The sequence below is a fragment of the Cetorhinus maximus genome, chromosome 21 (genome assembly GCF_964194155.1).
Source record: "Cetorhinus maximus chromosome 21, sCetMax3.hap1.1, whole genome shotgun sequence".
Taxonomy (NCBI): domain Eukaryota; kingdom Metazoa; phylum Chordata; class Chondrichthyes; order Lamniformes; family Cetorhinidae; genus Cetorhinus; species Cetorhinus maximus.
Genome location: NC_135899.1, coordinates 42,277,134 through 42,291,733, shown reverse-complemented (window position 1 = coordinate 42,291,733; position 14,600 = coordinate 42,277,134). Strand labels below are relative to the sequence as shown.

General features: G+C 41.4%; 1 protein-coding gene across 1 annotated transcript in view; it reads left to right on the top strand.

Moving 5' to 3' along the window:
- Positions 1–14,600, top strand: part of kcnq4 (potassium voltage-gated channel subfamily Q member 4) — a 596,979-nt gene that overhangs the window by 470,865 nt on the left and 111,514 nt on the right. The window contains exons 6-7 of the mRNA XM_078566896.1: positions 466–576; positions 2,120–2,215. Coding sequence (XP_078423022.1) covers positions 466–576; positions 2,120–2,215 — 207 coding nt within the window. The remainder of the gene's footprint in view (positions 1–465; positions 577–2,119; positions 2,216–14,600) is intronic.

Sequence of the window (14,600 nt, the reverse complement as noted above, 5' to 3'; positions counted from 1 at the left end):
TATCAATGCTCAGTATCTCAGGGTTTTCTCAACCTCTCTATCAACAATCTAATATGCATTGATTAGAGGTTAAATTCAGCAGCATCTTTGGAGTTTTGTTCTAATTGGCTGCTCAGTTGTCATACTTCCAATCCTTAAGAAAATGTGGTGAGTACCCACACCTTGCTGTAGGTTCGGTTTGGCTGTCCATTGTGTTGTGCTTTCTTTCTGGAAACTCAAACTGCAATGTCACCATTCCTGCACGTTGTACGTAATCGTTGGTCACACTACTTTTCCCAGTATGGATAAGAGCTGGTTGTGCTGTGCCATAGAACAGTGGGTGCTAGTGTCTGCCTGACCAGTTACAGAGCCCTCCCAAAACCTACTCAACACAGTTAAGATGATCAGATAAGAAACACTTAAGAAAACAAAATAGATTTAGAATAAGTTACAAAAGTCAATTTAAAAATTTATCTAATTTTACAGGTTACACTAACAACAATCGGTTATGGTGATAAAACTCCACAAACGTGGCTTGGTCGTATGCTGGCAGCAGGATTTGCACTATTAGGAGTCTCTTTTTTTGCTCTACCAGCTGTAAGTATATGGGACTGTTGGCAGTAGCTACAACAAATGGCTTAGAATTAAGTTAGGAATCACTGCCTTAAATTGAAGCAAACTATGCTTTTATAGTTCAGAAATTAAACACTTTCAGTTTCCAGCTCTATTGTTTATGTGCATTGTTTTCATCATTAGTTTGAACATTGGTTATTGAGGCTTTGGCTCAAGCTCCCCTGAAATACTTTGTGAGTGCTACCTGTTACAATTAGATGTGAATGGATTTGGTTGATGAAGGCAGCTGGAAAAATAAAAAGATAGATCACAAGTGGAGGCCATTTGACCCATCATGCTTTTGAAAGAGCTATCTAATTAGTCCAACTTCCAGCTCTGCCCCATTGTCCAGCAATTTTTTCCTTTTGAAAAATATATCGAATTCGTTTTTGAAAGTTATTAAATTTTCCTCCACCACCCTTACAGGCAGCGCATTCTAAATCATAGCAACTTGCTGCATGAAAAAAAGTTTCTGCATGTGCTTCTGGTTCTTTTGGAGTTAAGACATGGTCCTGCCATCTCTGGAACCCAGACTCAAAATTTGGCCTAGACAAACAGCTAAACATCTCTTGCTGCTGCTGCAAGGATCCTACTTAAAATGAGTTTGGAGGAGTCTCAGTGCAAATCTCATTGGGCAGAATTCTACCGCCCCATTTCGGCGGGGACGGGGCTGTAAAATGCGGCGAGACATTCTAAATCCTATTGACGACAGCAGGAACGTAAAATCCTGCTGTCGTAAAATTCTGCCCAATGGGTTTGAGTGTTGAATTAGCTCCCTCAGTTAGTTTTAAAAAGCTAAATGCCATAGCATTTCTTAGCAGAGATGCAGCAACATAAGTTGCTGAAATGCTGCAGGTTTTACTCTCTGCTGGATCTGGTTTATAAAACAAGTACAGCCACCTAATGACAGGATGTGGATTCACTCTTAATCCCAAACAAAAGTATGCACAAAACCCACATTTAAAAAAAAATGTTTGACTCTACTTTTTTCTTATTACTTCTGGTTGGATAGATTAATGGACCTTGATGAGTCAATGGCTAAATGTGCTGCTCTGTGTGCTGCTGAGCCATACCGAATGCGCCTGATTTCTGAATTTGATAATCTCGACTGGGGCAGTGACAATGGTAGGGATGCGATAACTTGCCTCAGCACCCTAGACTAGGGAGGAGAAAAATCAGCCCAAGGTTTTACTATTGATTACTGTCTAGTGCACATTAGGTAAGGACAGGTGTGAGTTTGTTTCTGCTGTCCCCATGGTCAAATAGCCTGTCATAACTTGCAGTCCAAGCTGACGTGCAAAATAACCTGTTGAACAAGGTATTGGAGAAATATTGTGCCTTGTGGAAAGACTTCCTGCTAGGGTTAGCAATGTCAGAAAAGGAGGATGGGAAGACAGAAGGAGAAAAACAATACTTTAATATCTGGCTCTGATATTTTCTTATCTTGCCATTCACAATGCCAACAATGTGCAATTTAGAACATTGTTAGGCCTCCAAGTAGTAACTAACTGCGATGTGTTTTCTGCAGGGAATTCTGGGTTCAGGGTTTGCTCTCAAAGTTCAAGAACAACATCGACAGAAACACTTTGAAAAAAGAAGAACCCCTGCTGCCAATCTCATTCAGGTGAGTGAAGAATCACGCACTCTGTCAGCATCATGCAATGTCACATGAGAGCACGTTACAAGCACAACAAGCCATTTAAAAGGTCAGGCACTGCCATTATGCTTTGCTGCTTACGACTCAGAGCTGGAGAATGGCTTTGTACTCACATTCTGTGGGTAGGTTACATTGCGGTGAAACACAAGAAGGCTGGCAGTGGGATTAAAGGAAAGGCTTTTACCTGCCCACCCTCCTCTACTCAAATTATTAATTGAGTTAATCTCTACTGCTTTTATGGGACAGAGTTCCACATTTCTACCACCTTTTGTGTAAAGAAGTGTTTCCCAACTTCTCACTCTACTCCTGGAATCCATTACAGCTCAGGAAGAATAATTGTAATGGTTACCACCATATGGTTTTAAGGCAGGTGAGAACATTGGAATATAACAGTTAAGCGCATTTGCAAAGTTTTCTTGACTCAGGAACAATTTTTTAGATAGGAAAATTATGTATGTCACTGTACCATTTAAGAATGATGAGAGAGGGAAATCAGGGAATTATAGACCAGTTAACCTAACATCTGATGTCAGGAAATTACTAGAATCTATAAGTAAGGATAGGGTGACTCAACATCTTGAGACTTTTCAGTTGATTGGATAGAACCAAAAAGTAGGTCATGCCTGACAAGCCTGATTGAATTTTTTGAAGAGGTGAGGCAAGTAGTGGATAGGGGAATGTCTATAGATGTTATTAATATGAACTTCCTGGAGGCATTTGATAAAGTCCCTCATGAGAGACTGTTAACTAAAGTTGAATCCCATGTAACTGAAGGCAAATTATTGACCTGATTAGGAAATTGGCTGAGCTTCAAGAGAAAGAGTGTAGAGTTAATTTGGCAGGTATTCTCATTAACAGGATTTGACTAGTGGTATCTGTGTCGTGGCCTCAACTATTCACCACATTTATTAATGACTTAGATGATGGGATAGAAAGCCACATATTCCAATTTGCCAATGATTCAAAGATAGATGGCATTGCAAGCAATGTAGATGGTAGCAAAATATTGCAAAGATATATTACTAGATTAAGTGAATGTGAAAATCTGTTGCGAATGGATTTCCATACAGGCAAATGTGAAGTCATCCACTTTGAACCTAAAAAAAGGATAGAGCAGGGCACTTCCTAAATGGTGGAAAGCTAGAAATAGTGGAGGATCCAAAGAGAGTTGGCGACTCAAGTACATAGATTACAAAAATGTCATGAACAGGTGAAGAAAATAATTTAAAAAGTTAATAGAATGCTGGCCTTTATATCTAGAGGACTAGAATAGAAAGGGGTAGTAATCATGCTTCAAAGCTCTTTAGACCACACCTGGAGCTAGTGGGCACCAAACCTTGGGAAAGATTTTTGTCCTTGGAGTGGTTGCAGCATAGATTTAATCGAATGATATCTGGACTCCAAGGGTTTAAATTACAAGAGATTACACAAACTAGGGTTGCATTTCCTGGAATTTAGAAGGTTAAAGTTTGATTGAAGTTTTCAAGATATTAAGGGGAACAGATAGGGTAGATAGAGAGAACATTTTTTTGCTGGTTGGGGAGTCTGTGACCAGAAGATGTAGTTCAAAACACAGAGCCAGACCTTGATCAATTATAATTTAAATCTGAGATTTCTAGATTTTTGTTAGCCAAAGTTGTTAAGTGATATGGGGCAAAAGCACATATATAGAGTTAGCTCACAGATCAGCCATGATTCGTTGAATGATGGAACAGTCTTGAGGGGCTGATTAGCCTACTCCTGTCCCTCTGTTCCTATGTAATAGAATAGGAAAGAGTTGGGAGGATTGGGATGGGAAGCAGCTGCAGTAGAAGAGAGCTGGGAGTTATGGAGTAAGACAGGACTGACTACAAGGGAATGCATGCAGAAGGTCTTCCTCCTGAAAATAAAAATAGCTGCTTTATTTGATTTTCAGTGATTTAGCATCTGTGGTCATCTTAAGTGAAAGGGCACAACAGCTTGAAATCTTCCAATCACAAACCAGCTTTCTGTTTAAAGTTCATCTCCATGGCAATATCAGCTCTGTAATGACATTAAGAATTCCAAATCTGCAGCTCACTGTTGTGGAATAGCCATTGTTTAATATTTATCTAAGTGTTGCTACTCTGACCAACCTCTGTGACAGCAAGTACAGTTCCAAGGTATCTGCTGCTTTTTTAAATGTGAACATGAATAGGATGTTCAGAGATATCCTTGTGGATCTGATTGAATTGGCATCTAGATATCTTCTAAAGAACAAGTGTGCAAAATTAAATTTAGTTCAATCTTGCCAGCTATAACTGATCTTGGGTAGCTAAAATCCTTTTGCATTCTTGAGATCCTAGGGTCAAGGCCTATATCACAGCAAATGCAAAGAGTGAGAAAAATAGGCAAAAAGACAGTGAAAATCAGGAACATTACACTTAAAAACCTGCAAAACATTTGGGGAAAGAGAGAGCCAACGTAACGTTTGGAACTGGCCGAGGTTACTCAGCTCCTTGAGCCTGCACCACCATTCAATCAGATCAGGGCTGAACCACGCCTTAACTCCATTTTTCTCCCTTTGCTCCATTATCCCTTGATACTTTACCTAATAAAAAATTATCTGTTTCAGTTTTTGAAGCTCTAATTGTCTCAGAATCCCCAGCCATTTGGGGGAGAGAGTTTTAGATTTCTACTACCCGATGTGTGAAAAGTGCTTCCTGATTTTACTCTTAAACTTACTCTTAGCTCTAATTTTAAGATGATGTCCCTTTCTTCTTGATTTTCTCACTAGAGAAAGTTATTTTTTTAATTAATTTATGGGATGCGGGCATCGCTGGCTGGGCCAGCATTTATTGTCCATCCCTAATTGCCCTTGAGAATGTGGTGGTGAGCTGACTTCTTGAACCATTGCAGTCCCTGTGGTATAGGTACACCCACAGTGCTGCTAGGGAGGGAGTTCCAGGAGTTTGACCCAGCAACAGTGAAGGAACAGCGACATATTTCCAAGTCAGGATGGTGAGTGGTTTGGAGGGGAACTTCCAGGTAGTGGTGTTTCCACTTATCTGCTGGCCTGGTCCTTCTAGATGGCAATGGTCATGGGTTTGGAAGGTGCTGTCGAAGGAGCCTTGGTGAATTCCTGCAGTGCATCTTGTAGATGGTACACACTGCTGCCATTGTTCATCAGAGATGGAGGGAGTGAATGTTTGTGGATGGGGTGCCAATCAAACGGACTGCTTTGTCCTGGATGGTGTCAAGCTTATTGAGTGTTGTTGGAACTGCACTCAGCCAGGCAAGCAGAGAGTATTCCGTCACACTCCTGACTTGTGCCTTGTAGATGGTGGACAGGCTTTGGGTAGTCAGGAGTTACTCGCCACAGGATTCCTAGCCTCTGACCTGCTCTTGTAGCTACACTATTTATATGGCTAGTCCGGTTCAGTTTCTGGTCAATGGTAACCCCCAGAATGTTGATAATGGGGAGTTCAGTGATGGTAATGCCGTTGAATGTTAAGGGGCGATGGTTAGATTCTCTCTTGTTGGAGATGATCATTGCCTGGCACTTGTGTGACGTGAATGTTACTTGCCACTTGTCAGCCCAAGCCTGGATATTGTCCAGGTCTTGCTGCATTTGGACATGGACTGCTTCATGTATCTAAGGAGTCACGAATGGTGCTGAATATTGCGAACAACCCCATTTTTGACCTTATGATGGAAGGAAGGTCAAGCAGCTGAAGATGGTTGGGCCTAGATGGTTGGGCCTCTCTATATATAGCCTATCAGAACCCTTTAATATTTGAATCATAGAGGACAGGACTTCAAAGTTTTTTCAGATCCCTGAATAAGAAGATTACATTTGATTTTGATAGTGAGGATCTAGTGAAGGAAGATATTTCCCCATCTCTCAGGTGCAATACCTGGACAAATATGTGAAGGAAATTCAGAGGTGCATTGATTAAGGTATTGGGAATACAATATTATGAGGAGAAACATTGTGCTAGAAAGAGGTGAAAGGCTGAATGAGAGAAGGATCCTCGACCTGATAGTAGTCTTTTCTAGATTATGGCCTGTGTTTGGATTAACCAATGCTTTAGCATTTTTTTTGTTATGATGTACTTTTCTGGTTACCATTCCCTGACTATCGCACATACCATCATTTTCCTCCCCTCATTTCCCTGTCTTCTGTGACAGGTTTGAGACGTACATATGGCCTACTCCTAAACAATTTCTTATATGCCACACATTCAGGGACTGTCAGACTTGGCTCTGCTCCATGAATGTTCCTTTGCCTTGTTTGTAGGTACTACAGCTCCTGATTAGTGTCTCCTTCTCGATGACTCAGGTTGGGAACTAAGTAGAGCTGACTGAGCTCAACTCACAATCTGCTCCCACTCTGGGATCCTCAATCTGCCTTGACTGCAAATCCCAAATCTGTTCCAATCCGTTCACCTTGAATCAGCTGTCCCTCACCAACCCTGACCCTATCCCTCTCCCAGAGCTTGAACTTGTCCTCGCTCTGTGACACTGAGTGTTGCTTTTCACCAATATCAGTGTGCCTCAAGTCAGATCACAGCTGACTCATTGGCCTGAATTTTCGCTCCCGAGAGTCAAGAAAATTCCCGGCTCTGCAAACCCGACTTGGGGGAAAGTGCCCTGGATGATTTAATTTTTGTTAGAGGGAAATGGGTGTTAATGAGAGCCAGGCCCACCGCTCCAGAAACAGTTCAGAACCAGCCACAGGAGCTGCCAGATATGGGGACCAGCCTCGGTGATCTGTAAAAAAAACAATAAAACAAAAAATCAGCCCTCACCCCTCACACCCTGTCACTCCTCCACACAATTCCCATGCCACCTCAAACCTTACATGCCAACCTATGTCCCTCTAACCCCCCCCCCCCATGGTCCTTTATAACCCTGTGCCAACTTAGTGCCAACTCATACCAACCCATGCCTCCCCACACCATCCTTTGCCCTTACACCCTCCATGCCAACTCACCCAGTATCCAGTATGGACAGACTTCAGGACCCATGCTGAAATTTAATAAAATAAAGTTCTGAGTGTCTATTGCAGATTTAGGTCTGGATCTTTGCTGAGTCGGGAGCCCTTTAAAAATGGGCCGGGCACTGATTCTGGGATTCTGGACCGTGTTCCTGGGCTGTGTGATTTTCAGGAGTGCCTTTTAAGGGTGCAGGCTGCTTTGGGCCACAAGCCGGCACTCAGCACTCCCAATCTGGTCAGCTTCATTGTGGGGATAGGTATCTCCTACTCCTTCAGTTTGCATGAGGGATTTTTTTAAAAGAAAGGCTGAGAGCCCAGACTTCCATTCCTCTGATGAAATGCCTGAGCCCCAGGAAAAACATTGCTTGATTGACAGCTTTGGCAATTGACAAAATTTATTTACACAAACTTAAGAGATTTCAAGTGTCTGCAGTTTCTGTTCTTGATAGTTTCAAAGGGTCTGGATGATTGACGCTTTTATTGGGCTGTCATTAAAGAAGATTTTTTTAACGTAGTGGAAAGTAATGAATGAGTGGCTTTTTTTAAAGCTATTTTTACACATACAATTGTCACCATAGGGTTCATTTGTTTATACAGTGCATAGTGGGTAAATGGCACAGAGATGCCATAGCTTGGCATGAGGGGCCATGGAGTTGTGGTGGGTGAGGTCTTATCTTGCCATAGGGGATATGAGAGGCCATGGAGGCAGGGTGGGGTTTTTACTTTGGCATAGAGGGCATGAGAGGCCATGGGAATGGGTAGGTCATAACTTGGCATTGGGGCCACAAAGGGCTATGGAAGGTGAGTGGAGGGTCATAGCCTGGCAAGGGAGGCACAGGTGGCATGGATGGGGCATGAGGATTGTGTGAGGGGTGAAGGCTGGAGAGCCTTTCTGTTGTTATTTTAACTGGGACAAAGTACTACAGCACCAAGGGGGGCTTTTAAACAGCCCGACTCTGCACCCAGCAGCCCCTGTGGCTGCCTCTGACCTCTTCCCCAGGTTGGCCTGCTTGACTGCAGCCCACACACACCACCCCAACAACGAAGATTGTGCCTTTGCAGGCACTTTCTCCAGAGAAGGGCGGGCCGAAGCGGAAATTTTCCAGACTCCCACTACCTGCCACGCTGATCAAAAACACTGTCATTCATAAAAAACCATTCACCACATTTACACCCCTTCAACTACGTAATCCCTTATAAAAACTATCATTTCGTTCAAGTGCTAATCCTTTCTAAAAATAAAAAAAATTGCAATCATAGCCCCACATCAAAGACTTTATATTTGGAGCTATCAATCAAACTGTGAATTGACAGATGTGACAATGAAAGAGTGTGAAGTCAGTCATGCAGCACAAATCCAATGACAGCCCTCAGGTTTATATCAACAGACAGTGAAATAGCAAACAATTTTTTTTTAACTGCAGCATGTTTTTTTAAATTAAAGCCCAGATAATTTAAATACCCTGACAGCTTTACAGTTCCCTTGACAGCTTGACGGTGTCGATCAGCTTGACAGTTCCAATAAATGTATGCACTTTTTACACACATTCATGTCTAATTTTAACAACCCCAATAGGCACCTTACCTCTCCCAAAGGACATCTTACCTTCCTCAAAAGGCTACCCTACCTCTCCAAAAGTGCACCCTACCTCTCCAAAGAACGGCAGCAGCTTTAGATCTTTTCCTGAAAAGGTCTAAAGCACAGAAGTCATGTTTTGAACATCTCAGTTATGAAAATTGGAATGTAGATTTTGTCCAGCTTTTGTGCAGCTGCTGCCATGAACCACAGATGCACAAAATACAACCCACCCCCAATTCCTCTCCACCCCCACCAACCCCCCCCCCCTCCCCCCCAGCAAAATTGGTGGTGCCGGGTTTGGAGGAGCGGGACTTCCAGAATTGGTACTCCATTTTAGTTAAGCCAGAGACGCTCCCCGTCTTTATGAAAATTCGGGCTATTGTCAACTGATCCCATACTCTGTGTCTTGTTTTCATCCTCTCACATGCTCGGGATAGTTAGGCCATGTAGAAAGTCCAGAGGAGAGCAATCAGAATGGAGTATAATGTGGGCAAATATGAATTTGTTCATTTTGGCAGGAAGAATAAGAAGGAAGCTTATTATCTAAGTGGTGAGAGATTGCAAAGCTCTGAGATCCAGAGGGATCTGGGTGTCCTAGTACATGAATCACAAAAGGTTAATATTCAGGTACGGCAGGTAATTAGGAAAGCTAGTAAAATGTTATCATTTATTGTGAGGGTAATTGATTACAAAAGTAGGGAGGTTATGCTTCAGTTGTACAGAACATTGGTAAGACCACATCTGGAGTATTGTGTACAGTACTGGTCTTCTTATTTAAAGAAAGATGTAAATGTGTTAAAACAGTTCAGAGAAGGTTTACAAGACTAGTACCAGGAATGGGCAGGTTGTCTTATGAGGAAAGGCTGGACAGGTTAGGCTTGTATCCACTGAAATTTAGAAGAGTAAAAGGCAACTTAATTGAAACCTTTAAGATCCTGAGGGGTCTTGACTGGGTGGATGTGGAAAGGATGTTTCCTCTTGTGGGAGAATCTAGAATTAGGGGTCACTGTTTAAAAATAAGGGATCGCTCATTTAAGACAGAGATGAAGAGAATTTTTTTCTCCCAGAGGGTAGTGAATCTTTGAAACTCTCTTCCTCAAAAGTCAGTGGAAGCAGAGTCTTTGAATATTTTTACAGCAGATCCAGATAGATTCTTCATTAACAAGGGGATGAAAGGTTTTCGGGGGTAGACAGGAATGTGGGGCTGAGGTTACATTCAGATCAGCCATGATCTTATTGAATGGTGGCGCAATATATCTATATAATATACCTGATCTTAGGGCCTTTGGTTATCAGACTAGGATCAAGCAACTGGATCTTTTTTCATTGGACAAGCATAGTCTTTGAGGTAATATAATTGAGGTTTTAAAGTGATGAAGGGAATGGATTGTGTCTGGATATATGGGTTATTTGAGCTCGATTGGAATGGGAGAACTAGTGTGTGGGAGTACAAAATATAAAAACAGAGTTATATGTTCGATTTAGGAAGTATTTATTTTCACAGGAAGTCATCAATCCCTGGAATAGGTTACCAGTATGTGCAGTAAGTTCATTCACTGCAGCCTGTCAGGAGGGAAGTGAAAAAGTTCCTTTGAGTCAAGGACATCTCCAATTATAGGAGATAACCAAGGAGGCAGTATAGTTCTAAAGATGAGTTAAAGCAGTGTTCCGCCGCTTGCTTCATTGCATTCAGGCATTGGAGAATAATTTTGCAGTGGGATTTCTTAAACTGGCTGAAGAGTATTTTTTTGTTGTTTTTGGCTCTTCTAGGAGACTACATGGCTTGGCAGGCATGGGGGTAGGGGGTACCATCAGACCAGAATGGGACAGGCTTGATGAATCATATGACCCTTTCCTATCCTTCTTTATTGTATGAAAATATGCTACATGCATGTATCACTGCCCCCATCTAGTGATAGTAATGAATCTTGTAAGACTGATGATCTCACATGCTATTTAGATTATAGTTTCCATGACATAATTATGAATTATAGCAATTCTGTAATAGTTTTGAACCTATAGCTTCCCAATAGTTTGGTTGGTAAGTATGTCAAGGGTTATGGTTCTAAGTGTCTATTGTACTCTTCACTATATTGAAGAAACATTCATTAAATCCCATTTACTACACTTGCATTCCTTCAACTAAATAATGCCATTTCATTCAAGTGCATAATCCCTTTAACAACAAGCATTGGAATTCATAGTCCCACATCAAAGAGTCATTAACCACTGGTAGCTATCAATCAAACTGTGAAATGGCAGGCACCCTACTATGATAATGAATGGTTGTGAAATCAGTCATGCAGCACCAACCCAGTAATGGAAGCCCTCAGGTTTATCTCAACAGACAGAGTGAAATAGCAAGCAATCATTTTTTTATCCAGACACAAGAAATAGGAGCAGGAGTAGACCACATGGCTCGTCGAGCCTGCCCCATTATTCAGTATGATATGGCTGATCTTGGGTTTCAACTCCACTTTCCTGTCTGCTCCCCATATCCCTTAATTCCCTGAGAAACCAAAAATCTGTCTATCCCAGCCTTAAATATATTTAACCATGGAGTATCTACGACCTTCTGGGGAAGAGGATTCTAAAGATTCACAAACCTTTGAGTGAAGTAATTTCTCCTCATCTCAGTCCTAAATGATCATTCCCTTATCCTGAGACTGTGCCCGCATGTTTTAGATTCCCCGACCAGTGGAAACAATCTCTCAGCGTCTACCCTATCAAGCCCTTTCAGAATTTTGTAGGTTTCAGTGAGATCACCTCTCATTCTAAACTCCAGAAAAGATAAGCCCAATTTACTCAGTTTTTCATCAGAGGTCAACCCCCTCATCCCAGGGACCAATTTAGTGAACCTTCACTGTACCACCTCCAATGCAAATATATCCTTTCTTAAATGTGGAGACCAAAACTATACACAGTACTCTGGATGTGGTCTCACCAAAATCCTATACAATTGTAGAAGGACTTCTTTATTCCTGTACTCCAATCCCCTTGCAATAAAGACGAACATGCCATGTACCTTCCTAATTGTTTGCTGCACCTACATGTTAGCTTTCTGCATTCCTTGTATGAGACACCCAAGTCTCTTTGAACTTCAACACTTACAAGTTTCACACCTTTTAAAAAATATTCTGCTTTTCTAATCTTACAACCAAAGTGAATAACTTCACAATTCCCTACGTTGTACTCCATCTTTCATCTTTTGGCCAACTCACTTAACCTGTCTATATCTCTTTGCAGCCTCTCTGTGTCCTCCCCACAGCTTACCTTTACACCTAGCTTAGTATCATCAGCAAACTTAGATACATTGCTCTCTGTCCCCTCATCTAAGTCATTAAAATAGATTGTAAATAGCTGAGGTCCCAGCACTAATCCTTAAGGCACTCCACTATTCACTGCCTGCCAACTTAAAAGTGCCTCATTTATGCCCACTCTCTGCTTCTTGTCCATTAACCAATCCTCTATCCATGCTAATATATTACCACCCACTCTATGAGCCCTTATCTTGCCTATTAACCTTTTGTGTGGCACCTTATCAAATGGAAACCCAGTTTTTGGAAATCGAGGTGTACCACATCTACCGGTTTTCCTTTATCTATCCTACTAGTTACAAAAAACTCTTAACAAATTTGTCAAAACCACGTTAAATTATTCTAGTCATACAATGTTTTTCTAAGCACATTGTTAAGACTTCCTTAACAATAGATTCCAGCATTTTCCCAACAATTGATGTTAGACTAACTGGCCTGTAATTCACTGTTTTCTCTCTCCCTTCTTTCTTGAAAAGCAATGTAAAATTTGCCAATTTTCAATCTGATGGGACCTTTCCCGACCTAAGGAGTTTTGGAAAATCATTGCAAGCCCATCCACTATCTCTGCAGCTATCTCTCTTAGAACCATAAGATGTAGGCCATCAGATCCTAGGGATTTATCAGATTTTAGTTCCCTAAGTTTTTCCAATACTTCTCTGCTGATATTAATTTCCTCACTCTTTTTAGCCCCTAGGTTACTGTCTATTTCTGGTATGGAACTTGTGTTTCCTACTGTGAAGACATACACAAAATATTTGTTCAATACCTACGCCATTTCCTCATTCCCCATGATAATTTCTCCTGCCTGTGTTTCTAAGGGACCAACATTTACTTCAGTTATTCTTTTCCATTTTATATACTTATAAAACCTCTTACAATCTGTTTTTTATAGTCCTGGCTCGTTTACTCTAATATTCTATTTTTTCCTTTTTTATCAACTGTTTGCTGGTTTCTAAAACACCCTCAATCCTCAGACTTGGTATTATTTTTTTCCAAGATTTTCCACTTCTTCTTTTAACCTAATACTATCCTGAACTTCCTGAGTGAGCCACAAATGGGTCTTTCTTGCTGATTTTTTGTTTTTCAATGAGATGTATTTGTGCTGAACATTTTGAATTGCTTTTTTAAATGTTCGTTTACCTCCATAATGTTTAGTTTATTTACCCGATTAACCTTAGCCAGTTCTTTCCCCATACCTATGTAATTGGCTTTGTTTAAGTTTAAGACATTTTTCAACGATTAAATGGGAGAACTTTTAAATGCCTTGACAGCTGGACAGCTCCCTTTGACAGGTGCTTCTGATAGTTTTGGCAGGCCCATTTGACAGGTGCTTCTGACAGTTTTGACATTACTGTCCAATGACAGTAATGAGTTTATGCACATTTTACACATTTTATTCCTACTTTTAACAATTCCAAACATCATCTGACCTACCCCGAAGGGCACCTGACCTCCACCTAGGAGCACCTTACCTCCCCAAAAGTGTCCTGGGACCAGATCCAAAGGGGTACCCTAGCTCTCCAAAGTGGTGCCTCGGCTATTCATACAAATCCACAAAGTTCAGATCGGCTTTTACCTGGTCTAATCTGCACACATTTTTTTATTCTTTAATGAGACCTAGATGTTGCTGGCTAGGCTGGCTGGCTAATTGTCCTTGAGATGGGCAACTTCACACTCCTGGCTTACCAAAATCCTACTTCATTGTAGGCAGCTGATGATTCAAATGGCCCGCTGCCTCTGCATGAAGCACACCCCATCCCCAATCCCGCCCATGCAAAAATGGGAAATGCCGTGTTCGGGGGCAGGACTTAGGATTTTCAGGTATTTCTGCCACAGTGGAGAGCCTCTCTGTCATGCCAAAAATCTGGGCCAATGCCTTCATATAATGTTGCCAAGAGACAACATGGAGATATGGAAGAGGGTGCAGCTAAGGACAGCTTTTGGGAGATTCCAGAGGTAGTGGTGCAGGGCCTGGAATCAAAACCATTGTTGGACTTGCTGTAACTACAATTAGATAGATAAGAGTGGAATCAAGCAGGGGCAATCTCATTGAAGTGAAGTGTAAAGGAAATGTTTTGGAAGAGAATGCCTTGGTCAGCCATATTAAGGGCAAGATCTTGAGGATGGTTAAAATCTCTGGAATAGACTCCCTAAATATTTGATAAATATTGATTCACTACTTAAAGGTTCCTGAGAGATATATTCAGTTATAGTGGCTAAGTTGCTCTTGAATTGTGATGTCAAGAATTATGGGCTATCATAGATTCCTGGAGCTTAGCATGATGTTTGAAAGAAAAATTCCCAGATTTTATCTGAATTGACTGCAGATTTTTTTCTAATTTTTTCCTTTTAGAAGAATTCATGGTTAGGGTGTGGGTCAGTGGTTACACCATGTATGATGGGACGAGATTGATGGAACATGATGGATTTTTCCCACCCTTCTTCTCACATGTTCACCCATGATTTTGTTCAGTCTCCTTGCTGATCTTGAACTCCCTG